Below are 25704 nucleotides of genomic sequence, written 5' to 3' on the forward strand. Positions count from 1 at the left end.
AACTTACGTGGAAGTACAGTCACTTTTGTTCCAAGACCAAAATTGTTCCATTGAGCTCACTGTGTCACAGGAGAAAACCTAAACCTCCATCCTTGGGAAGAGCAAGGGGAGTATCAATTGACAGGAAGTGGGTTGAAAGATAACAGAAGGATCCAGGAAGTGAGCGCCAATAGCAGCTGGTGTCAGGCTTATGAGAATCCAACAAGTTCATGAAGCCCCAGTAAAATGGGGGATTTTGAGAGACAAAATGGCATAACAGCATAACTTTGGAGTCAGGAGATCTCAGCTAAAGTATGACTCCAGCATTAACTGAATGTGACCCTAGGCAAGTCATTTAACTCTTCAATATCTCAGTTAACTCTCTAAAACTGAGTCTCCAAGGATCTTGATCTGCATCAAGAATGGCCTCACTGAGAGTTCCCTATGTCAACAAAATAATAGGACTGATTTTTAAAAACTGATGAAACTCAAATTGGGTTCTGGTCAAAGGCAGGTGTAAGCAGGTTCAAAGATCCCTTCAGGTTCCATTCTTTAATAAGATCCCATGAAGACCAGATTCTCAGAGCTTTTAGCAGGACTTTTTGATAACGTATCTCACACTAGTCTTGTGGGAAAGATAAAGAATATAAACTAGATGATGAGAGTTAGATATACTCAGTGCTGGTTGGATGGTTGGACTCACAAGAATCATTAATAGTTCAGTGAAGAATTCCAGGAATCTGTTTCTCTTTGTGCTGTTTAGTATTTTCATTATTTGTGAAATGGGGAACTGGAACATTGACAATGCATTGTTGTGCTCTGTTGAGGGAAATTCCCCATGTGGAGGAGGCTTCCTTGGTTCCAAGAAGGAATTTTTATGTTTGTTCTTGTTGCATCTTCAATTAAATTATCCCTTCATAAAAGCTCACTGATGTTGTGTTAAATAAATAGTAAGTTGTGCTCAGTTTGGGCACCCCGGTTTAAAAGGGACATTGGTTAATTGGAGAGGGTCCAAAGAAGGGCATCTAGGAAGAGCCTTGAGCTCCTGCTATATGAAGAATGATTGAAGGAACTAGAAATGCTTAAACTGGAAGAAGGGAAGACTCAGAGTAGGACATGATAACTTTGCTCAATTATTTGAAAAGCTATCATATAAAGAGAAATAAGATTTGTTTTGTGGGGGTCCAGAAAGTAAAAGCAACGGATAGCGATTTCAAAGAGGCAAATTAGACTAATCTCGAGAAAAAGTTCATAGTAATAGGTTTATATGGCATGAGGCTTAATGGTGTGTTCTACATACATTATCTCATTTGGTGCTCATGATAAAAGAGGAAGATGCTCTTATCCCCATTTTATAGATAATGAAACTGAGACTGAGAGAGATTAAGTGACTTTTTCAGAATCATACAATTTAGACGTTTCTTCCTTACTTCATCCTAACAATTAGAACTACACAAAAGTGGAATAGGCTATTTCAAATGTGTTCCATCTCATTAGAGGTCTTTGAGCAATCTTTGGATGATCTGGCCCCTTCTTACCTTTTCAATCTTCTTACACCTTACCCCCCTTCATATACTGTACTCCAGTGACACTAGTGTTCTTGTTCTTTCTCAGACAAAACACTCCCAACTGCAGACATTTCCAGGCTGTTCCCAGTGCCTGAAATTCTCTTCTCCTCATCTCTGGCTCTTGATTTCTCTTGAACTCTACTAAAATCTAAGCTTCTACCAGAAACCTTTTCCACTCCTCCCATAAACTTAAAGTAATTTCCTTTGTGGGTCATCTCTAATGTATTCTATCTAATCCTATTTATACATATTTGTTTGTTTGTGAACTCCTTGAAAAAAATAACTGAATTTTGTCTTTCTTTGTATTCCCAGCACATAGCACAGCTCTTGGCACATAGTTGGTGCTTCATAAATGCTTATTGAATGACTGATCACTTGCTCAATATGTTATAGGATACCTCTTGGTTATGGGTTAAACTACATTGTCCCTGAGATCCCTTCCAATTCTCAAAATTCTCAAAATTTTGACTCTTTATATACTATAGACCAAATGCAGAAATAAACTTATATTGAGATTACATACACATACACAAGCCCTTCATTGATAGGCATTGTGGTACATACATGTGTAAAGTATTTTCCCATTAGCCTTGAAAAATCATAAATCATTCTGGTCACTGGCTAATGAGACCTTACCCTTCAGCAGTGATTTAGTGTACCTTGCACCCTCAGAGCCTCTATCTTATAATCTCCATCATGAATTTAAATGTCAGATGACTCTTACTTAATTGAACAATTGATTGATTGCTTGATACCCCATGTAAAAAAAGTTTTATTGTCTCTAGTTTAATTGTCTCTAGTCAATGTCCCATTAGTAGACTGAGCCAAATTAGTAACCTGACTTTACCTATACTTGATAATTACCTGATAGATCCCTCTGAGCTTCACTACCTTATGTAAATGTGCATAATTATCTCATTCATGATACATTCTGGAACTGTCCCAGGGATCAAAGACAAGTTCACTGGCCTATACTTTGAATCCTTCAGGACAATATTTGCCAATCTCTCAGGAAAAGTTCAAAGGACTCAGTGTCTGGATCCTATGGCCTTGTCTATAGTGATGAATAGAATAAGAATTCCCAGCAAAAAGAATACTCCTTCCTCCTCCTGGAAGTCTCTGCTAATTCTATTTAGCCCCAAGGTTCCATCTCTAAATAGAGGTTTTTGTAGTATGATCTGTAAGGAATGCACTACTGTGTAGTCTATACCTTCCACTATGATCAAGAGTCCCACCAAAACCCTGCCCCTCTTAGCTCCTTATCTCTCCTCACTCTGATCCACAGCCCTGAAGCATGGGGTTTATGATTCTTTGAAGGTAGGGCAAAAAAGGAAACAGAGCAGATTCTTGTGATGCATAGTTAAGATAAGATGCATTGACCTCCAAGGGACCTAAGTATCTCTTGGGGGAAAAAAAAATTAACTTTCCTTGTTTTTGAGTCTCTCCTGATATTTTGCTTGAAACTCTCTGCCTCTGTGTCTCTCTGAGTGTCTCTGTGTCTTTCTCTGTCTCTCCTTCTCTCTGTCTCTCGGTCACTGTCTCTGTCTCTGTCTCTGTCTGTCTCTCTCTCTCTCTCTTTCTCTCTCTCTCTCTCTCTCTCTCTCTCTCTCTCTCTCACACACACACACACACACACACACACACACACACGCTCTACTCCTGGGCAGCCATGACAGCATCTTAACTGCTGGCATAGTGGCCCCATGCTTAAACTAAACTGAATTCCACCTAAGACACAATAGGGATGGCATGGTGAAAGGGTCACTTCATGGGGCCTAGAATCATAGGAGCTAGAGTTGGTGGAGGAGGAGTTGGTGAACTTATTCCTTCCCAAGGGATGCATTACTGTGTAGTCTATATTTTCCATTGTGATCAAAGGTCCCACAAAAGCCCTGCTCCTCTCAGCTGCTTCTACTCTCTCCTCACTCTCCCTGAAGCATGAGATTTTATGCTCCTTTGATCTATGGTGAACCTTTGAGATTGCCACTGCAAAACACAAGCAACTCTTCCAAATAATAGGGAGCCACTTATTTGATTATAGGTGTTGAAGACAGGGAGTAGAAAAAGGAAAAATTAAAACTCATACTACATAGTACACAGGGCAAGTGGCTGGCTGCCAAGACCTTTCAAAAATGAAGTTATGACCCTATCTCTTAAAAGAGGCAGCAGTTGCTGGTGGGCTTTGGGATGACTAATGCTAAACTTCAGTCAATGCCCTGAAAGCTTTTATACCGAGTCTTTTGAAATATTATTTCTTGGATTAAATATATTTTAAAGTGTAATATGAGTTTATTTTCCATTTATCACATGGCAAAATTGGAAGAAAGAAAGAGTCTTAATGGGAAATGAGGCACAAATTATATTTGGAAATTTCCTTGAGTTCAGGATGGGAGTACAAAGTACAGGTCAAGTTGTGATAGAATTACAAAATATTATAAATTGTTTTTGTTTATCCTTTGTTCTCAAAGAGGACCAATTACATCACAAAGGGTCATGTCTTGACTTGTGCATGAATTGGATATGAGGAGGGCAGAGCTGCACAAAGTCTTTGTCAGCCTCACACTCTCCTCCGTGATCATTAAAGTCCAGTGACAAGACAAAGGTCAAAATGACTAGTGATGACCCAGGATGCAATGAGTGACCAGGCCTTTCTAAATTTATGTGTGTGTGTGTGTGTGTGTGTGTGTAATTATATATATGTATATATATATATATATATATTCTACATTCTATAAAATATTCTATGTATTCTAATAATTTTATATTTCTAACCCCAAACTGAAATAAGAGGAATCTTGGTCAAGGAATATAAGATAATTTTCTGATCTACAATATATATAGCTATAACATCAATACCTTAAAGGAGTAGAGAATATAACCCTCTATATGTAGAACCTCTATATGCCTACAAAAAAGCCATCCTTTAACTACTATGTCAGTCTTTCTCAATCAGTTTTTCTTAGCATTATCCTGAAGTCTTAAAGTTCTAATATTCATGCTTTCTGTTGTCTCATTTCCACAATTAAAGTCTCTGTGTTCATCCAGCAGCATGCTTGAAAGTCCATTTTCTCACACATCTATCCTTTTATTTATATTGTGAATGTTCCTCTGTTTCCTTCCAATCCACAAGAAAAGGAAGAAGAGAATTTGGTTTACTTCGTACTGTCACATACTTGCCAAACTTAGCAAATCTGACTAATGTTCATCTCCCATGTCATTCTTTCAGTCTTCATCACTACTCTTCCAATGTCCTTCTCTAAGAACATTCCCCTTCATTCCCCTTTGCAAAGTCCGATGATAACTGAGTTTACTAAGGGCTAATTCTCAAAGAAAATGCAAGATTTCACATACATACATAGAGGAATTTTTTTTAAAGAGATAGTAAGAATTTCCCAAATGTTTCTACTGATTGCTGTGAAGCTTCCTCGTATAGGTGAGTCTCAGCAAGTCTTCTTTCATGTCAATGCTCCAGAAGGTATAGCAGCTACTTCTGGTTAATAAAACACTATGTGAATCTCTGGGTTCCCTCTGAGCTCCCTTCTTCCTAAGCAGCTCTACTTGGGACCTTGATTCTTTCCTTATGCAAAGTATATTCCAGAAGTCACAAACCACATGGGCATATAAATCAATCCCTACAAAATCCCCCCACCCTTACACAGGCACAAAAACAAAAACATATTTCAGCATAGAATCTCACTGTAGGAATCCTTTAGCCTTGTTATATATTTCTACTTCCTGTAGGTTATTTAGCCTGGACTTTGTTCTGGAGATTTGCCATCCCCTTAATGCCTGCCCTCTAATCTATAGACTCTGGGAAACATTCCTACTCTAATAGCCATTTCCCTTTCTTGGTAAGAGTGACCATTTTGTCCTACGTCTTTTTCATTCATTTATCCATTCTATTCATTCCTTCGGTTTCATTTATTCCATTTCATTTGACATTTGAAACCCTTTTGCCTCCTTCCCAGATGACATGGTTTGAATTCTTAAGTCTATATAAAAGACTGTGTATCCTAATATTAATTACACAGTGCAATAACTGAATTTCCCAGCCATGTTTCACTCAACTTGAGCCATCACCCAAATGGTCTTTTCAGTCCCTCTAGAGTGGCTTTCCTAAAGGGCTACAATATTTTCACTGACCATGTGAAGATAGCTTCATTTTTTTCTTCCAAAAAATAAATTTTTATTGTTTTGGTTACATATATATAAACTTATGGATTACAGCTCTTGGAAATGTACTGTTGTGTAGCAAAACTGTGGAGGTAGAGATAGAGATGCGCAGCAGGGTAGTAATGCCTTCCTCACAAAGACAAAGTGACCTAAAGGTTTATATTTCCTTGGGGTACATCATGAAGCAAATTTGCTTACTGAAATGAATTCTGCAACAAAAAATAAATAAATAAATAACAAAAGAAACTTAGAATAAAAGAAAAACCATTTACACAACAAGCTTAAATCAGAAGCTCACACTGTAATGCTAAAGTAAAAGCAACTGAATTTATTTTTCCTTTTGTTTAAGAAAAATTCAGAAATGTAAAAAAATCATCATAGATATGGGCAAAGTTAGACAGGCAGTGCCTTTGGTGCTGGAATTACCCATCTGAGGTCAGGAATCTGACTTTCAGATTCACTCCCACTTTCAAGCCTGCAGCTTCAAGCAGCATCACCAGTTACATTCAAAATTAAACTAGAAACAAATAAATGTTATTCAAAATAATAAAATATGAACTAGATATAGAGGTAACTCATGAGCTTTCCACTTCATCTAACTGGGCTCTCCTCCTTCTATTCATAAGTACCCCATTCACTGTGAATTATGAAAATGCATTTTTTGTTTTCCTTCTCAGGTTATTTTTACCTTATTTCTAAATCCATTTTTTCTTGTGCAGCAAGATAACTGTATAAATAAGTATATATGTATATATATATGATATATATATATATATTGCATTTAACATATACTTTAACATAGTTAACATGTATTGGTCTACCTGCCATCTAGGGAAGGGAGTGGGGAGAAGGAGAGCAAAAGTTGGAACAGAATTACCCATGCATATGTCTTGTAAATAAAAAGATATAATAAAAAAATTTTAAAAAGAAGAAAGTATATACAAAAAAAAAAGAAGAAGAAAAAAGTGCAAAGGGAAAACTGACCAATCTCTGACTAAATAGGAAACCTTTATATAATAATGTACTGCCTTATTAGATAGAATTTGCTCACTTCAGGGGGAAAGAATCAAAGTACCCCAGTAAGCTCCCCAAGGTCAGAAAGTACTCAAATCTGAGTAAGAATGAAGCACAGTGATCTCACACACACACACACACACACACACACACACACACACACACACACCCTCCAACAAGCTGGTTAGTTTGTGCCACAGTTGTTTCTAAGATTGTGTCACTGTGGCTTCCACTTAAATCAGCACAGTGACAAATAGTTTACCCTAAACCCCAGTTGTGGCAGGCCCTGGGGGAAGTACTTCTGGAAGTTTCATAGGTACTTGTAGAGTCTTCAGAAGTCATTATTGAAGACATGTAGGTCCCTACAGGACAGGCAGAGGCTAAACAGAACATATACTAGCATGAAAATATTGTAGCTGTCTTTAGAAGGTCTCTAGAGAGGATGCATAAGCCCCTTAAAGAATTTATCTGTCATTCCAGGTGATGCATAGTCCTCTTTACACTAAATGCTAGATCCCCACAAAGAATGCTTGAACCTATATGGAGCATGTAGAGACTAAAGAGGGTCTCTTTTAGAGGAAATAGAGACTCATAACTGAAGATACCTAGTTTCTCTCAAAGGATGTACAGGTCCAATAAACAATTTTCCTATTAGCTCTATAGCGAATATTTTTTTTATTATAGCTTTTTATTTACTAGTTATATGCATGGGTAATTTTACAGCATTGACAATTGCCAAACCTTTTGTTCCAATTTTTCCCCTCCTTTCCCCCATCCCCTCCCTCAGATGGCAGGTTGACCAATACACGTTAAATATGTTAAAGTATAAATTAAATACAATATAAGTATACACGTCCAAACAGTTATTTTGCTGTACAAAAAGAATCAGACTTTGAAATAGTGTACTATTAGCCTGTAAAGGAAATCAAAAATGCAGGCAGACAAAAATAGAGGGATTGGGAATTCTATGTAGTGGTTCACAGTCATCTCTCAGAGTTCTTTCGCTGGGTATAGCTGGTTCAATTCATTACTGCTCTAATGGAACTGATTTGGTTCATCTCATTGCTGGAGATGGCCACATCCATCAGAAATGATCATCATATAGTATTGTTGTTGAAGTGAGCACGACCAGGAGTGCTCATTTCACTCAGCATCAGTTCATGTAAGTCTCTCCAGACCTTTCTGAAATCATCCTGTTGGTTATTTCTTACCAAACAATAATATTCCATAATATTCATATAGCACAATTTATTCAGCCATTCTCCAATTGATGGGCATCCACTCAGTTTCCAGTTTCTAGCCACTACAAAGAGACCTACCACAAACATTTTTGCACATACAGGCCCCTTTTCCTTCTTTAAAATCTCTTTGGGATATAAGCCCAGTAGTAACACTGCTGGGTCAAAGGGTTATGCACAGTTTGATAGCTTTTTGAGCATAGTTCCAAATTGCTGTCCAGAATGGTATACCTAATATTTATAAAACAACAATTCTCTAAAGAATTTCAAGCTAGGAAAAAGCATATGAAAGAAAGCTTTAAAACACTAATAATAGAGAAGTAAAAAATCCAACAATTCAGAGGTTTCTTTTCATACTCAGAAAATTAGCAAAGATGACAAAACTTAAAAAGAGTTAATGATGGAAGGGCTTCCAAATGACAAGCACACTAAAATACTGTTGTTAGAGCTTTGAATTAAGCTTTTTTTTATGGTGACAAAAAACTAGAAATAGATTGAGGAATAGCCTAACTTATGAATTATATGAAATTAGGGCTATGAAGATGAGAAAAACATTGAATGACATGAATTTATGCAGAATAAAGTAAGCAGAATATCTCAACTATTGGCCTGTCCATGAGTAGAGCTCCAGGAGACAATTGCTGGCTCTAACCCCTGTCAACTAAGTGGGAGACTGTAAGCTCAGAGAAACAAAACTAGGTTGACCTCTAGTCCTACAGCCCTAGTCATGGTCATTTGCTCCTGGGCTGAAGCCAAGATATATCTCTGAGGTCAAAAGAACAAAGTTATAGGCCAAACCCTATTCTACAGTCTTACCCTGGTCACTCATTTGTGAAACAAATTAGCAACTTTGGACTGAAAAAATGATGTCCCATGGTTTTTTTTCATAGATTGCCTGATCATTATTTGAGCTGTACTCTTCTAAGATCCTTATTGAAGTAGTTATGGGGAAAGCTGAGCTTTATTTCTTTCTCCTATTCTACAATCTTTGACACTTTCTAGTTACTTTTTTCTAGATTCTTTTTTTACTTTCTTTTAAAATCTTTCTTACAAAGGATGATTCACTGAATAGGAGAGATAAGAGGAATATACTGAGAAATGTAAATGATACAAAAACAAAATGTTTTAAAATTTTAAATTAGAAAAGAACTGCCCTGTCCTGAAAATACACAGGTTGCTGTTACCTAGGTTATCCTTCCTCCCCAGTCATAATTAAGATTATAATATAATATTAGAATACTTATGCAACTTTGGAGATGTATTTCTTCAATAGCTTCACATGCCTCTAAAATTTGCTGCTCAGTGTCTCAAAGTTTTCCCAGTTAAGGAAGAAATGGATCTCTACCACAATTTGTATCAATTGGGACTGAAGTGAGTAGAATTAAGCTAGTCAGTCAATAAGAATTTATTAAGTATCTATTAAGTATCTACTATATGTCAAGCACTGAGGATACAGATGAAGCAAGAGTTATTGGGGTTTTTTAAAGGAGGATGAAAATCTTTAATGGAATGAGAGTGACAGAGAAAAATTAGAAAAGAAATAAGAACTAGTAGAGAAAGAATAAGAAAGAGAATCACTTGTCTCAGGAGGTATAAAATCTTACCCAAGTAACAAACTCCCCCAAAATTAAAATGGACAAAAGAGAATCCAACGACTTCATGAAGCAACAAGAAATATTAACACAATGACAAAAAGCTGAAAAAATAGAAGAAAATATAAGGTACCTCTTTGCAAAATCAACTGAACTAGAAAAGAGAAAGGAAATAAAATTTTAAAAAATATTGGTCTATCAGAACACCATGATTAAAAAAAAAAGTATCTAGACATCCTATTTCAAGCAGTTTTCAATGAAAACTTCTCAGGTCTTCCAACCAGAGGAAAAAGTGAAAATAGAGAGAATACACTGCCCACTTCCTAAAGGAAACTCGAAAGTAAAACTGTCCAGGAACCACAGCCAAAATCCACAATTTTCAGGTCAAAGAAAACAAACAAAAGAGAAAAACATGACAGAAAAAAAAAAAGAAAAAATGAACATAGCTTGTGTTGACATACATTCAGTCTCTATAGTTCTCTTTCTGGATGCAGATAGTTTTCTATGCAAAGTTTATTGGGACTACCTTGGATCACTGAACCACTGAGAAAAATAAAATCTTTTATAGATGATCAAATATATATGTATATGTATAGATATAGATATAGATAGATATAGATATAATTTGTTACTCAGTGTCTCAAAGAGTAGTTTTCCCAGTCAGGAAGAAATGGATCTCCACCACAATCTCTACCAATTGGGACTGAAGTGAGTAGAATTAAGCTAGTGCTTAATTCTTGCTGCTTCATATACAATGTGTTGCTGGTTCTGCTTGTTTTGTTCCACATCAGTTGATATAAATCTTTCCAGGCTTTCTAAAATCAGCTTGTTCATCACTTTTTATATAACAATAATATTCTATTACCTTCATATACCACAATGTATTCAGCCAATCCCCTTCTCATTGTCCATTTCTTTGCTGCTGCAAAATGAACTACTACAACATTTTTGCATATATGGGTCCTTTTTCTCCTTTATGATTTCCTTGGGATACAGATCCAGTAGTAACACTGCTAGATCAAAAGATGTGCTTCTATAGATTTACGATGGAGAGAGCCATCTGCATCTAGAGAAAGGGCCATGGGGACTGAATGTGGATCTCAACACAGTATTTTCATTTTTGTTGGTGGTTGCTTGCTCAGTTTTTTTCTCTCATTTTCCCCTTTTTGATCTGATTTTTCTTGTGTAGCATGATGAATGTGGAAATATGGAAATATTGAATTACATGTTGTCTAGAGGAGAGGGTGAGAGGAGAGAGACAGGGGGAAAAACATGGAACACAAGGTTTTCACAAGGGTGAATGTTTAAAATTATCTTTGCATATATTTTGAAAAATAAAAGGCTACTATAAAAAAAAATCTTTAAGAACACTTAAAGAGTAAAGGTCTCACTGATAAGGATTAACACCACAAGCAGAGTCTCTTCTATATAAAAGCAGCAGCAACCCAATCTCAAATGACACTACTGTCTAAAAACTATCCTGTTTCCCCTCATGTGGACAAGTGCTTATATTCATGTGGAGAAAGCTAGTACAGTCATAAGTAATTGTGAAAAGGAGAGATTTTTACAAATTGATGATGACTGAAGCAAGGAGAACCAGAACAGCAACTAATATAATAAGTACAATAATATGAAAGACAACTGAGTAATGCTGAGCCTAGAGTTAGTAAAATCTAAATTCAAATCCAGCCTCAAACACTTACCATACAAGTGACCCTAGGTAAGTTATTTAATCCCTATTTGCTTCAGTTCTTCATCTGTAAAATTGGAGACACACTAGAGAAGCAAATGGGAAACCATTCCAATATCTTTGCCAAGAAAACTCCATGGACAAATCTGTGAGGCCACAAAGAAAAAATATGACTGAATGACTCAAGAGCAACAATAATATGATGAAAAATGTTGGTGCTTGACCAGAAGAAACCCCACAGGCCTGAAAGAATGATTCCTTCATCTGGAAATATTCCAGGTTGTTCTGGGAAACACTTGACACTCTTAATATTCTCTAGCTTCCTGAAATCCAACTGACTGTACTTCTCTGCAATAACACTATCTTTCAACAAATCTTACTACAAAGATGAGTTATGTATATATTGGATTTTGTTTCCATCTTTTAGTGGTAACGAAGTCATGATTACCATGGAACTATTCACTTCAAAAGTATTAGCTAATAATTGTTGCAGAGTGGATAGGAAAGTCCGTTCACCTATCCAACCATTAGAACTTGCTAAACAAATCTAGATGAACAAACCACATTTTTGTATACTTCCTCTGTTACCTGCCCTTAATTCTAATGTCCATGTGTCATTCTGTCTCTGTATAACATACTGAATTATCTAGGAAAAGGGAAGAAGATATGGATTGAAATTTCTTGGATAAAATCCTAATGTTCAAAGCCTAGAGAATTAATACACATTCATGTCTGATATTCAACAAATATTCCAAATAATATAATAAATTCAAATTAAAACATGCAAAAGAGTCACTTTACAAACATCAAATTTGAAAAATATATCTGTGTAGTGAAAGATAGAAATAGTTCATATTGGAAAGACTGAATTAGAAAAATCAAGCAAGAAAAGTTGCTTTAATCTAATAAATCCACTGCTGAGTCTCTCAGTCAATGATAAAATGATCCCTTCATGCCAAAATATTCATAGAAACTTCATTTGAGAACTTGCAAAAAATGGAGACAAAGTATGTGCCTACTGAATAGGAAATTATTGAACAAATGCTAGTATATGAATGCACGGAAATATTACTGTATTATCAGGAATAATGAAAGTGAAAATTCAGCAAACTGTGAGAAAAATTGCATGAATTGATGTAGAGTGAAGAAAGCAGACAAAAAAGAAAAATATATGCAATAATTACAATGATATAAAGAGAGCCCTGAAAGACAACCAAATTTAGGGGAAACATAATAGCCAATATTGTATAATGTCCAGGCTAGCTCTTTGGAGGGCCTCAGGATCAGTCAGAGTCAGGATCAATCAAAGTCCTTGGTCTTCAGGGGAGAAATGAAGGAGGCAGGCAAGCTGCCACGTGGCTTGCCAAAGATGAATCCTGGACTCCAGAGTCCAGAGCCTGATGCCTCTCTCCTCATACTGTGGCAGAGTGACTCTGACCTTTTTCCTTCTGCCCTCCAATCCTTGCCTCACTACCACACATTCAGCAAGCACCAATAGTGAGGAGAGCCATCACATCACCATCATATCTAAATATATGTATACAGACCATTATCTCACATTGAATAGTTAATTAGCATTAAGTGCTCTGCTGTCTCAGATTCAAGTACATCTTTTCAGAGTTTCAACCCTCTACAATATTGTTTCTGAATGAAAGTAATAATCACACTCATTTTCTTTCAAGAAATGGTCATGGCAGCTATGTGGTTCAGTGGTTAGAACATCAGCCCTGAAGTCAGGAGGACCTGAGTTCAAATTTGGTCTCAGACACTTAATACTTCTTAGATGTGTGGCCCTGGGCAAGTCAGTTAACCCCAATTGCCTCAGGAAAAAAAAAAAAAACATCATTTCTCTTGTAATTGCTTTCAAAAGACCTAGAAGCTTCTGCCTTATCATGTGATAAGCAGCCATTTTGGACTTGTGGGTAGAAGATGATGATACCTAGGTTTAGTAAAGTTAATCCGGGAGTCAGGAGGTAAGGAAAGAGGGGTGTGAGGGGCAATCAGGGGGAGTAATTGAGTAGGATGAGCACATTCCAAACTGCTGTTTTGTTTACAGCTTTCTCCCTGACCTTGGTACCCTCTTAACTTTGCCCTTAACCCTCCATCAAAGCCCTTCTACAATCCTTTATTAATTCAGTTTTTCCTGAGTGAACTGTTTCAGAGGAGATAGCAGAGCTCTGCTATCCCACACTATAGCTGCCAAGAAGTAACTTGGGGGAACAAGGTCTTCACATAGGGTCTACACAGAACATAGGAATCTTTAGAAGGTAAGAGAACAGGAATCAAACAGGGCTTAGGTGAATCACTGAGGTGCAGGGAGCAGATTCCCTGGATGGCCTTCCTTGTGGGTTTGAGGGTGGGCTACTTGTTGCCTTGTGTACTCCCTGGGTGATCTTGCACAGCTTACTGGGCTATGAATATAATGGAGCTGCTCATGGTCCTGAACAGAAAGAACAGAAAAGTGACTTGATGATGTTAATAACAGGGTTTCTGAAGCTATCTCCTCTTTCAGGCTATGTCAGAATGAAACATCTGGGAACTCTGTGGGTTAAGAATTTCCCTGAGGTCTTATAAGCCCACAAATGAGGGGAGGGGGGAAGTTACTGGCCCAGCATGAAGCTATCAGTCAGGAGACCTAGTAGCATTTTAATGTGAACTGTGCTGCTTATTGTATCTGTAACTCCAAACATTTCACTTATCCTCACTAGATCTCGTCTTTAAATGAGATTTAAGGAAATTGCCTTAAAATGGGAATACTTAGACTTGTGCGCTATATCTCACAAAGGTATTTTAAGTAAAGCTTCCTGAGGACAAGGCCCAATCAGCAAGTCTCCAGACTTTGACTTCCAGGGGCAGAGACCAATTCTACTTTTTTTTGTACAACCCCAAGAACAGAACTTGGGCTTGTTGCTCTGCCAATTGAGAGCTAGATGCATAATGGGATGGAGAAGAAATCTTTCAGTCAAGACAAGATTTGGGTCAGTATTCAACATGACTGTAGACATTATTTACCCTAAGTCAAACTAGTATTTGACCCTCAAATCCTAGCCTCTGAAAATGTGGCCACCTTCCATTCATTTTTAGGAAGGAGGTGGTAGATGAGCAGAACATGAAATGAGTATAAGGCAATAGTTAACATCCCTAGGGGTGTGGAAGGTAGTTAAAATTGGAAGAAAAGCCCTTTTCCTCATTGAAAGACACAAACACAACCTATCTTCCATCTAATCTAAAACTCTCCCTTCCTCCAACCTTCCTTCTCCTCCTCTCTCCCTTCCTTCCTCTTTCTCTCCCTTCCAACCTCTCTCTGTCTGTATGTGTGTGTCTGTGTCTCTGTCTCTGTCTGTGTCTCTGTCTCTGTCTCTATCTCTATTTGTCTGGCTTTTGTGTCTGTCTGCACATACACTTGTAAGACTGGTACAAGATCTCTTTTGTGGGTTAATTGGTTGGGCAAAGATATAACACCTGTGCTCTCAGTTTCAGTCCTGGTCTAGTAGGTTTATGCCAGGGTCTCTGTCTTGGTCCCAACATGGTGAGGCTGGCACAGTAGTAGATGCCAGAGTCTTCCTTCTGTATCTGGTGAAAGGTCAATGAGACGGTGCTGGCCTCATTTTGCCTGAAAATGAGAACTCTGCCCTTCATGCCCTCCTTGTACTCCTTAGTGTTGCCTCTTCCAGCACTGATGCTAGCCACAAATTCCTTTGAGCCTCCAGTTCCAGAACTCCGGTGCCAAGACATGGCAAAATTCTTAAAGTGGAGCCCTGAAGCTGTACAGGTCAGGGTTATAGATTGGCCCTCATAGATCAGTCTGCCACCTTTCTCCACCAACTGCACTTGGGCCCAGAATCCTGTTAAAAACATACAGGAAAATATATTTTACTTTGCTGAGTCAACTTGGAAGCAAAGTTGGGAGACCAAGACAGGGATCCTTAGGAGCAAGATGGTCAAGAGAGGAATCCAGATAGCTGAGAGTAGGGAGAATATAAACTAAGCATCTAGACCATCAGGGAAGAAAGAATGGGGCACAGAGTGAAAAAGAAATATCTGGCAACTAATTAGAAACTTGGTTCAACACAGAAGTCTAGGAAGAGGGAAAGAAGAGGGTAAGGAGAGAAATACCTGGCAGAATGGAAAGGAGTAATTCTAGAAGATAGGTCCTGGCAAGAGCACTGAGGGGTCTGATAAGCATCCTGTCACTATAGCAGAATTTGGAGCAGGTTTCAGTAGGTGTGATGAGATCTAGGCAGCGGTAACCAAAGGTTGCTTGTGTATAAACGGATGAGTTCTGACCAAAGGCTTTAAGAAAACTGAAAGCAGTAGTGTCTGCCCATCCCCCACAGAGGAGTAGGATGTGGTGGTTAGCATTAGAGGAAGAAAGAAAAGAGCCGCAGGAGGCCCCGGCATAACTCTGACTGCAGAGCTCATTCCCAACTCCAGAGCTATTTGAACCACCTTTCATGGCTGCCATTGCAAGTCCTGGAACACCCTTCCTGAAGATGCCTGGAGATGCTCAGGAAAGAAGCCAGTATTTAGACCAGGCACAGCTTAGTCCTGTGGAGGAGATAAGTCTAGAGATACTACCTAACCTAATTTCCAGCTTAGAGAACTAGACAAAACTATGAACAAAAGTCATCTGAAGAAAAGGGAAAGAACTCAAGGGACATGAAATAAAATAGTAATAAAGGGGCCCCAATAAGACCAAATCTTAGCCCATTCTCAAAGGCAGTATTCATTTTAAAAAATCTAAAAACTTATTTGGTATTAATTAGCAAATAGAAAAGTCTTAACTTGTAAATAAAAAGCTATACTAAAAAAAAAAAGAAAAAAGAAAAAAAGAAGCTGTATCTACTTAACTAGGATTTTTGGCATTAAAATTTATTTTATATTTCTCTCATTGTAATCTACTGAGATCTTTTGAATATCCTATCATCCAAGGTACTAATTATCCCTCCCAGTTTTGTATGTTATAGACATATTTCCCAAGAATGGCATCTATGTCTTCCAAATTATTCTTACACATTTTGAATGGCCCAAAGCCAAACACAAGTTGATTCCCTAGTAATTGTTGCATTTCTCCTCCTCTTCAACACAAGGTTAGTAGGAGAGACTTGGATACCTCTCTTTTAATTGTTAGTGTGTGTGTTTTATACATAAAAGTGCATATTGTCTCCCTCATTTAATTATAAACACTTTAAAGACTTGGATTGTTTCTTTTTTGTTATTGATCTTCTGTGCTTTGCACTATGTCTGGCATATACAAAATGCTAAATAAATGCTCATTGATTGATTAATATAAGGAACCCTATTTTATTTGTAGCTATTGGTCATCAAATCTCATTTATAGTTCACTTGTCAGGAGCTACTTGAGTTTTTACCATATTCATTCTCATCATTTCTCAGATATTCTCAATTCTCAGATTATCCAGGAGCATGTTTGAGTATTTCTTCATTAATCACTAAATTATGACATATTTCTCATTAATTAATTAAGTTATATACCTCATTTTACTCATTATTATTTATTTAATAAACTAGAGAAAACTCTTTCCCCCCCCCATAAGCAGCTGCTCTAATCTCCTAGTGTGAAATAAATATTAAAATTACTGGTTACAACACTTATTAACACTGTAATCCATAATAACATAAAAATATAAATGGCTATTTAAAATATTAATTTTAAGAAAGATCAAAGTCACCTTTAATCTTACTAACAAATGATTTCTCCATACTTCTGGAAACACAAATCCATCATTCAGTTTACTTAAGATACCAAACATCTCTTATCAAAAATTTTCTTGATCTTCTTAACAAGATAAAGATTTAAATGGCTCTATCAGAAAATGCATCTTCATCTACTTTTCTCTATCTTCTCTAGCATCTTTTCAGCTATAAGAAATAAGGTTTTGAAGTCTTATTTTTGCTTCCACAAATGTCCTTGAGGATGGATAAATATCCCAGGGAATGTGATAAGATTGCAGTTAAGGAGGGGGAGGTTGTCTCTTGGACAAGGAAGGATTGGGAAAATGGAGATGTGACCAGATGTGACCAGCATGAACTCAAAGAACCAAAAATGTGTTCTGGTCACATTTTGCTTAAAATTGAACATATTACTTACCTTATAAGGGAGAATTGTAACCTCAACAGAATCCTGACCAGTCAGGATACTGAAAGGAGAAATAGGGCTAACTAACTAAACTCCATAAAAAGGTTTGATCTGTTCTCTATAGGTATATTTCCATTCTATGGGTTTGGGGTACACCCATTCTTGCAAGAATATTAAATCTTTCCAGCATTCATCAATGAGTCAGTGGAGTACTTGATAAGAAAATTTTTTTTCTCACACAGCCATAAAACAGGAAAACGACCTCTTCAATTTCTCTCAAGCTATCACTCTTACCAGTATTGCTCCAGACTAACTCCTCACAAAATTTTGGTTTTAATGTTTTTCATATAACAAATCAACTCTTTCTGTCGTCTGTACAGTTTTCTCCAAATCATTTCCATTAACTCTCTTTTCTCAGTTTTGCAAAAATTGCCAGTCCCATGTGTAAGCCCTAAATATTCTATTTGGCTCTTAAAGTTATAGTAACTAACAGTAACTATAACTTCTATGGGAAAGGCTAGATTCTGAATGTTAATAACCATCCTGCATATTAGATTTAGTTTTAGGTTTCTTCAATCTCCTTAGCAAACCTGGAAACCTGTATTTAAACCCCACTCTTCCCACAGAAAATACAGCTATTTCTCTATCTAGTACTAGATGTACCTTCAGCAAAGGTACAAGTGGGTGAGGACAAGAGGAAGGGGGAAAAGGAATGCTTCTTTCTCCTCACTTACACTTGTAGACTCTCCTTATACAAAGGGGATTCATCATCATGGATTGAGGGAAGACTGTGTTGGACCCCAAATTTTATTGGAGTTTTGAGCTGATGTTGTGAGATGTTTCAAAAGAATTTTTAGACTTAGACCATCTCCTAATCAAGAGGCAAAAAAACTGATTATGCTGCTAACAGGAGGCAAAATTCCATATGGGGAGTTTAGCAGTTAACAAGGGGAAAGATAAGAGCTAAGTTCCCTTATGAAATTAATCAGGGGGAAGATGCCATTAAAGAGAAAAATGCCATTGAAACTTGGCAAGTTCCTAATAAATCCTCCAAGCTATAAGGAGGGCTAAATTTAAAAAAAGAAGAATTTAGCAGGTGAGGATTATAGTTGGAGTAGGTTCCTTTATAGGGAAAAATAACCTTGGAGATTGGCTTCATAACTTGGCTAAATTTAAGTAAAATTAAGAGGGTTTTTGTTACAATGGGCCCTAGCTGAATTCTCACAGCTCCTCTCTGGAGCAAGCAGGGAAGGGCATGAACAGAATTATGTTGTCCTTAAGTGGGACCTTTGGTTATTCTTAAATGGGCCTTTATTGCATCAGGCCCTTGTTGAATTCCTTACATTCCTGGCATCAACAAAAATTATCATGACCTCATAGTTACAATATCAAATCAGCTATACTTGAGATGATTTTTCTCCTACAAAAGAACCAATTTGTTATCACCTCACATCTCTCAGATGGGCTAAAATTACAGGAAAAGGTAATGATAAATGTTGGAAGGGAAACTGGGACACTAATGCATCATTGGTAGAGTTTGAAATGATCCAACCATCCTGGAGAGCAATTTGGAACTATGACCAAAGGGCTATAAAAGTGACCAAGTAGTGCCATGACTGGATCTGTATCCCAAGGAAATCACAAAGGAGGAAAAAGGACCCACATGTGCAAAAATGTTTATAGCAGTTCTTTTTGTAGTAACAAAGAATTGGAAAATGAGTAGATGGGGAATGGCTTGATAAGTTATGGTGTATGAAAGTAATGGAATATTATTGTTTTATTTAAAAATGATGGGCTAAATTCTCTTGCTATTTAGTCCACTTGGAATGGTGTTACAATTACAATAAACTTTGTCCCTTGACTAGGAAAAAAAATTAATGAACAAGCTGATTTTAGAAGGGCCTGGAAAGATTTACATAAACTGATGCTGAGTGAAACAAGTAGAACCAGGAATACATTGGACATGTAAAGCAAGATTATATGATAATCAACTATAAAAGACTTAGTTCTTCTCAGTGGTTCAATGATTGAAGGCAATCCCAATAAACTTTGGGTAGAAAATACCATCTGCATCCAGGGAGAACTATGGAAACAGAATATAAATCAGCACATACTATGTGCTTTTTTCTTATTTCTTTTTCTTTTTTCTTTTTCTTTTTCTTTTTTCTTTTTTCTTTTTCTTTTGTTTTTTCTTTTCTTATTTTTTTCTTTTTCTTATGTTTTTTCTCTTATAGTTTTTCCCTTTTGTGCTGATTTCTCTCTCCCAATATTATTCATAAAGAAATGTATATTTTTAAAAATTAATGTAATGTATAACCCCAAAAAAGAAAGCAATAAAAAGGAGAAAAAAAATTATTCTCCACTTTTTCACTAACTCCTTTTTGAGAACTTAACTGGTCAGTGTGATAATAAAATCTTTGCCCCTGATATAAAAAAGGTTGAAGACTTTTGAGATACCCTGCAACATTGTCCCAAAACCCCAATATATTTTGGGGGTTCAACACACACACATACATACAGCAACACGAACTGAGGGAAAACAAAGGGATAAAAAAATGGAAGAGTAAAATGGAGACTTTGAGATGGCCAGAGGAATGGCAAGTGGGGGGTAAGAAAAGACAATAGGAATTGAAGTAATTCTAACAGAACAGAAAAGAAATAGAGAAGACAGAAAAGAAAACAAAGAAAAGAAAGAGCTAAAAGAAATCCCAGGGGATGAAAGACATGTTGTTGGAACGAACAATCAAAGACAAGTTGGCGGGATTTTTTTATTTTTATTCTGAACTTATGAATAAAATGAGCATTTCTATAACAAGGTAGAATACAAAAAAAGAAAGAGAATTACACAAGAAACTACAGATCTATTATCTACAACTTGCCACAAGGGTTCTTAACATTTTTGTGTCATGGCCTCATTTGATACTTTGGTGAAGTCTATGGACCCTTTGTCCAAACAATATTTTTAAATGCATAAAATAAGATATATAAAATTACAAAGGAAACTATACTGAAATTCAGTTATGAAAATATTTTTCAAATAAATTTATTTACTTCCTGAGATTTATATACAGACCAACAAGAGGTGAGGGAAGAAAGGAAGACATGGTAGAAAAGGATTAATGGATTCAAAAGAGAAGTCCAGCTGTAGGAGAAGAAAAATAGAGGTTAAGCAATTTAGAAAATGAAAGCTATGATTGTGAACAGGACATTAATGGCCACAATCTTCATAAACAGCAGTCTCAGAATCAACACACTGAGGAATAGCTTATTCTTCTGCTTGAGTTCTGCTTTAAGAAACAAAGGTAAGGTCAGGATCAGGGTCAGGAAAAGGGACACCATGCTAAAATACCACCACCAGAGTGACTTCTACTACCCACCCCAATCTCTCCTGTATCCTGAGTTCAAGTGCTTTGGGAATAGCAGTTCCATCCCCAGACCACAAATCTTACTTTTAGCCCTGGCTCTAATATCATTTAAGGTATGAACCCTGTGGAGATGAAGCCTACTTTTTTTTACGCTACCTACTGACCAAATGTCAACAGAAACAGTATTCCTACCTGCTTCCTTAGTAATATCCTAATTAATGAAGAATCAGTCTTTATAGATTAAGCAAAGCAAACCTTCATTGTTGGTTCCCAGTAGGAAATGGAAAACCACATATTGGAATCTCAGAAGCATGTTGTCTAGCATGTTCGACACTCTGAAGTATTATATTCTCATATACCTTTAGTTCTAAGCTATCAGATACACCGAATCCTGAGTTTTTACCAAATATGTAGTATGGGAAATCAAGCCCTAAGCATGTTATCTCTCACATTCAATTCTGGAATGTCACCTACTCTTACCACTGGCTTATCATACACATTTTGACTGGAATATTAGAAACACTATACTATGTACCCTGAGTTTTGCTCTGTCAGACAATCTAAAATTTGGGTGATTGTACTTTCTTGGTTCTTAAACTATCATAGGTCCTTGGGTTGTTCATTCATTCAGCTAAAATTTCTTAAACTTTAATTCAAGAACTACATTAGCCAGTAGTAAAGATAAAATATTTAGCTAAAATATGATCCCTTCCTTTAGAGAACCTATAATCTTGAAGGGAATTTAAGACACAAATGCAGAAAACTATAATTTATTTTATAATATTAATACATTAGAGAGGTAACAGGTAGGTTCACAGGGAATACGTCATTACCATAAGCAAGAGTTCTACCAAGGTGGCATTTGAATAGGACTTTAAAAGATGAGTAAGAATTCAGCAAGACAAGAAGACACTAAAGAATCATTGGTCCCATGGAGAACAGTTTGTAAAATGCAAAGAAGTGGACAAGCATGTGGTTTGTTTGATAGATCATGACTGGACCAGCTTGATTAGAGCATCCTATACATAGAGAAGATTAAAATGAGATAAAATATCAGATGATAAAGGAACTTGAATAAGACCAAAAATAAATGAGTTTGAACATTATCTAGGGAAAAATAGCCACTAAAGATTTTTGAGTGAAGAAATGACAGACTAGGAGTAGAAAGACTATTTAGGTCATTGTTTTGAAGTAGAAAAGAGAGTCAAGGTGGGAAGACCGATGAGCATTTCACAGTGGTCTTGGAGGGTGGTAATGAGGACCTGTGCTAGCATGATAACTGTGGGAATAAAGGGATAAAGATAAATGCTGGAAAAGGAAGAGGAACAAAAAAATAGTGAGGTATGCTGAAGGACAGTGGAAGAGAGAGTGTTCAGTTATACATAATAAACTGACAAGAGCTTCAAATAGGTCAAGGAGGCTGAAGACTGAAAAGGCCCACTGCTTTGAGTGAATGGGGAAGTTATTGAGAGAAGTCAGGACTGAGGCTGGAATGCCTGATGCCCAGGCTTGAGGACACAGTGAATAATGAGTTATCAGGCAGTAGCTACAGATAACTTCTGGTAGCATTTTATCAGTGAAGAGGAGGAAAGAGATGGGATGAAAGCTGGATGGACAATAAAGGCAAAGAAGATACGGAATGCTCAAGCTTAATTATAGACAAAAGGAAGGAGTCAATTTTGAAGGAGATCTTGAAGATATGTGAGAGAAAACGTGGTTCTAGAGGAAGCAGGAAGGGCACAGGCAAGTCATATTTGCTGATTTTTCTCACTGAAGTTTAGCATCCCAGGACTAGGAGTAGAGAAGGGAAAAGATGAGGATAACCTATAATGAAAACCTGTAGTCCAGGAGTGGGGGAGGAGAAAGGAACCAATGAGTTCTAGGGCAGGAGCCAGGGAAACATCAAGAGATCATTTCATTGAGGCTAACTATATAGAGAGATAAGTAAAGCCAGAATGAGATCACTCTCAGCCCTAGACTGGTTTATCCCTGAATTTAGAATCTTCACATAGTCTGAAGGTCTCTCCCTCGGGCCCTGAGCCATTAATCATACTGGGCCCTTCTATACACTCTTTGAACATAGGCCATTTGTACAACGTTCTGTGCCTTGGACCATGGCCATGGACAAGAGGAATCCTATGCAATTACATTATCATAATGAAAGACATAGAGACTATCAGGCTGGATTGAATGATCTCACTTCGATAAAATTGTTCAGGATTATTTCATTATTTCTTTCCTTTTGCCTTTTATTTTTAACCCACCTGTGAAATCCTGATCAGGGTAGGATGGTTCTAGCTTCACAGACTCCGAAGGCAGGATAAGATCATCAGGCACAGTGTTGGGATCCACTGGACATAAGATTTCCTTCTCTATAAATTAGGATACTTTTCATTAGCCAGGCTCCCTCCCCCATTATTTATTCTAGGAACCCCATCTCTAATTTATGGATTTCTCTCAGTAAGGAAACACTGATCTCAAATCTATCCAAGAACTCCTTGGCCCAGACCAGAACCCCTATCCAGGGAGCCCCTCCTCACTACAATATTTCTCCCTATTTCCTGCTTCTGTCCCTCAATGATCCATAAAATACTTTCAAAGCACAAGATGCACCTTCTTGGTATCCCTCCCCATCCCCAGGCAGGGATTGCTCATACCTGGCTGGAAGGACACAAGGGTCTCTTTCCCAAGGTGCTGCACTGAGCAGGTTACTGAGTCATTCTCACCAACCCTGCCAATCTGGATGACACTGTAGGTGCTATGGGCTGTGGGAGTCACAGTGAGGGCCTGGGCTGAGACTGAGGCCTTAGGGGAGGCCAGGGACACATGGAGTTCCTTGGGATAAAAGTCACTGACCAAGCAGGCCACAGTATCCTGACTCCTCACCAGGAACACATTGGGTGACAGAGGGGCCCGAGGTCCTGCAATCAAACCATGGCTTCCTGTCATTCAGGTGGTCTCTACAAGGTAATTCTGCCAGCCTGCAACAGACTCGGTTGTGGGCAGATACACATGCAACCAAATAAATGTGAAAAGCAAACCTCACTCACTTCCTGGCCCCCTCTCAGCCCAGGTCTGGCCCCTTATATGGGGCAAAAACTCATGAGCCCAAGTCATTGTGAAAAACAGATGCCAGCCCTTGCCTCAGCCCAACTTTTATGAACCCAGATTGCGTGCCCATGTTGCCCCCCCCCCAGACCACAGCTCCTTTTTAGTCCCAAGACTCCCTACTCTTGACTGTCACTGAGGCTGTCAGGGATCTTAGGATTTCACACATGGATATCCCAACTCCATGGACTTTGGGACTCAAATCCCTTCAGTGACCAGTCCATAACCAGAATTACTGCTCAGAGAAGGTATACTAGCTCTGTTTGGTCACACAGCTTTGTAGTCAAAAGAGAGGTCTGAAAAATAGGAGGCCCTGGTTCTGATCTGATCACCAGCACTGATTGACTATAGGTCCTGGAGTCAATCCCAGGGTTGGGGCTGGGACAGAGGAGGCACTCACCAGGCTCCACAGTCACATCTGTCCCAGGACCAAAGACCAGCTTGTCTGTGTCACTTCCATCACCCATCCTCCTTGCACAGTGATAATGGCCGGAGTCCCCAAGGCTCAGGCCCTTAATCTGAAGGAAAATCTGTCTGCTGTTGTCCTCCCTGGAGGAAATGATGCGGCCTCCATTGGTTTCTGCAGATGTGAGGTCAAGGCTGGATAGCCACCGAGGGGCATGTCCAGGGTCCCAAAGGTACCAGCTTAATATACTTGTATTGAATTGGAAGCCAGAGGTTTGACACTTGAGGTTCAGGGTCAGGTTATGTAGATAGGAGCCTCCTCCTAATTCTTCTAGCAAGATCTTATCCCCTACAGAAGGAAAAAATAATGGGAGTGGAGTAAATAGGGACAATCCAACTTTTCTGCCTCCTAGGAGTGAAGGTCTTGACTCCTTAAATCTCTTAAACCCATTCTTACCTAGATATTTCCTACTCCCCACCCATACTCCAATTCTAAATACTTATCTTAGGAACCATTTCTTTTTAGTCATTTACATGGCTCTCAGAACTTCAAGAAAGGGCAAACATGATCAAAGGCAAAATTTAGGGAATCCCAGAGGTCAAAATTGTTCCTCAATTTGAGGGAAAGGAATAGAGAAGTTCTCTTTGTCTCCCAGATTCTCAGAGATCCTTAGGATTGGATAGTGAAGTGCCCAAGGAACAGGGGGGTAAAAAATTCCAGGACCTTTGTATTCACAGAGTTGGACAATTCTTAGAAATTAGGAGAGAGGGCAGAGCATGGGAACTGGTCCACTTAACTAGCTCAGTTCTAGATGACTAGAGCTATCAATCCAAACCCAGGTTCCCCCCCACCCCCAATCCTGCCACCAAGAGGCACATCCAGGATTCCAAAGGTACAAGCCTACCAAACTTGCCCTCTGAGGTCCAGTTGAGTGAGATTCCCTTACTCAGTTCCCCCACCCCTGTACACATGGCTAGAAATAAGGAAACTTACGTGGAAGCACTATCACTTCTGTTCCTGGCCCAAAGTCTTCCCACTTATCTCACTGTGATACAGAAAGCAACCTAAACTCTTCATTCTACAATGCAGAGTTGGGGAGGGAAGCTGAACGTGCAGGAAGTGGGATGGGGGTGGGGCAGGAGAAAGATACAGGAAATTAGTGATAAGAACTTGTAGGGTCAAGCTTGTACCCAAGTTGCTCATGAGATCCTAGAGAAATGGAGAATGTCCTCTGACCAAGGCAGGTCTCATTAAGTCTCAAAAGGTTCTCTTGAAAAGACTCCAGGCAAAAATTAATTTGGAACTATGCCCAAAGGACTATCAAACTGTGCATATCCTTTGATCCAGCTGGGTCTGTATCCCAAAGATTTCACAAAAAAGGACCCACCTGTGCAAGAATGTTTGTGGCAGCCCTCTTTGTAGTGGCCAGAAACTGGAAATTGAGTGGATGCCCGTCAATTGGAGAATGGCT

At 38.1% G+C, this 25704-nt stretch overlaps 1 protein-coding gene across 1 annotated transcript in view; it reads right to left on the reverse strand.

The window, feature by feature from the left end:
* Nucleotides 1-25498, reverse strand: part of LOC100918091 — a 37925-nt gene extending 12427 nt beyond the window's left edge. The window contains exons 1-7 of the mRNA XM_031947454.1: nucleotides 25227-25498; nucleotides 24228-24581; nucleotides 23377-23640; nucleotides 22984-23091; nucleotides 14781-15099; nucleotides 14488-14492; nucleotides 8-55 (exon numbers count right to left, since the gene is read on the reverse strand). Coding sequence (XP_031803314.1) covers nucleotides 8-55; nucleotides 14488-14492; nucleotides 14781-15099; nucleotides 22984-23091; nucleotides 23377-23640; nucleotides 24228-24294 — 811 coding nt within the window. The 5' untranslated portion in view covers nucleotides 24295-24581; nucleotides 25227-25498. The remainder of the gene's footprint in view (nucleotides 1-7; nucleotides 56-14487; nucleotides 14493-14780; nucleotides 15100-22983; nucleotides 23092-23376; nucleotides 23641-24227; nucleotides 24582-25226) is intronic.
* Between the last annotated feature and the right edge of the window lie 206 nt (nucleotides 25499-25704).

This window comes from Sarcophilus harrisii, chromosome 1 (assembly GCF_902635505.1).
Source record: "Sarcophilus harrisii chromosome 1, mSarHar1.11, whole genome shotgun sequence".
In the NCBI taxonomy this organism is placed as follows: domain Eukaryota; kingdom Metazoa; phylum Chordata; class Mammalia; order Dasyuromorphia; family Dasyuridae; genus Sarcophilus; species Sarcophilus harrisii.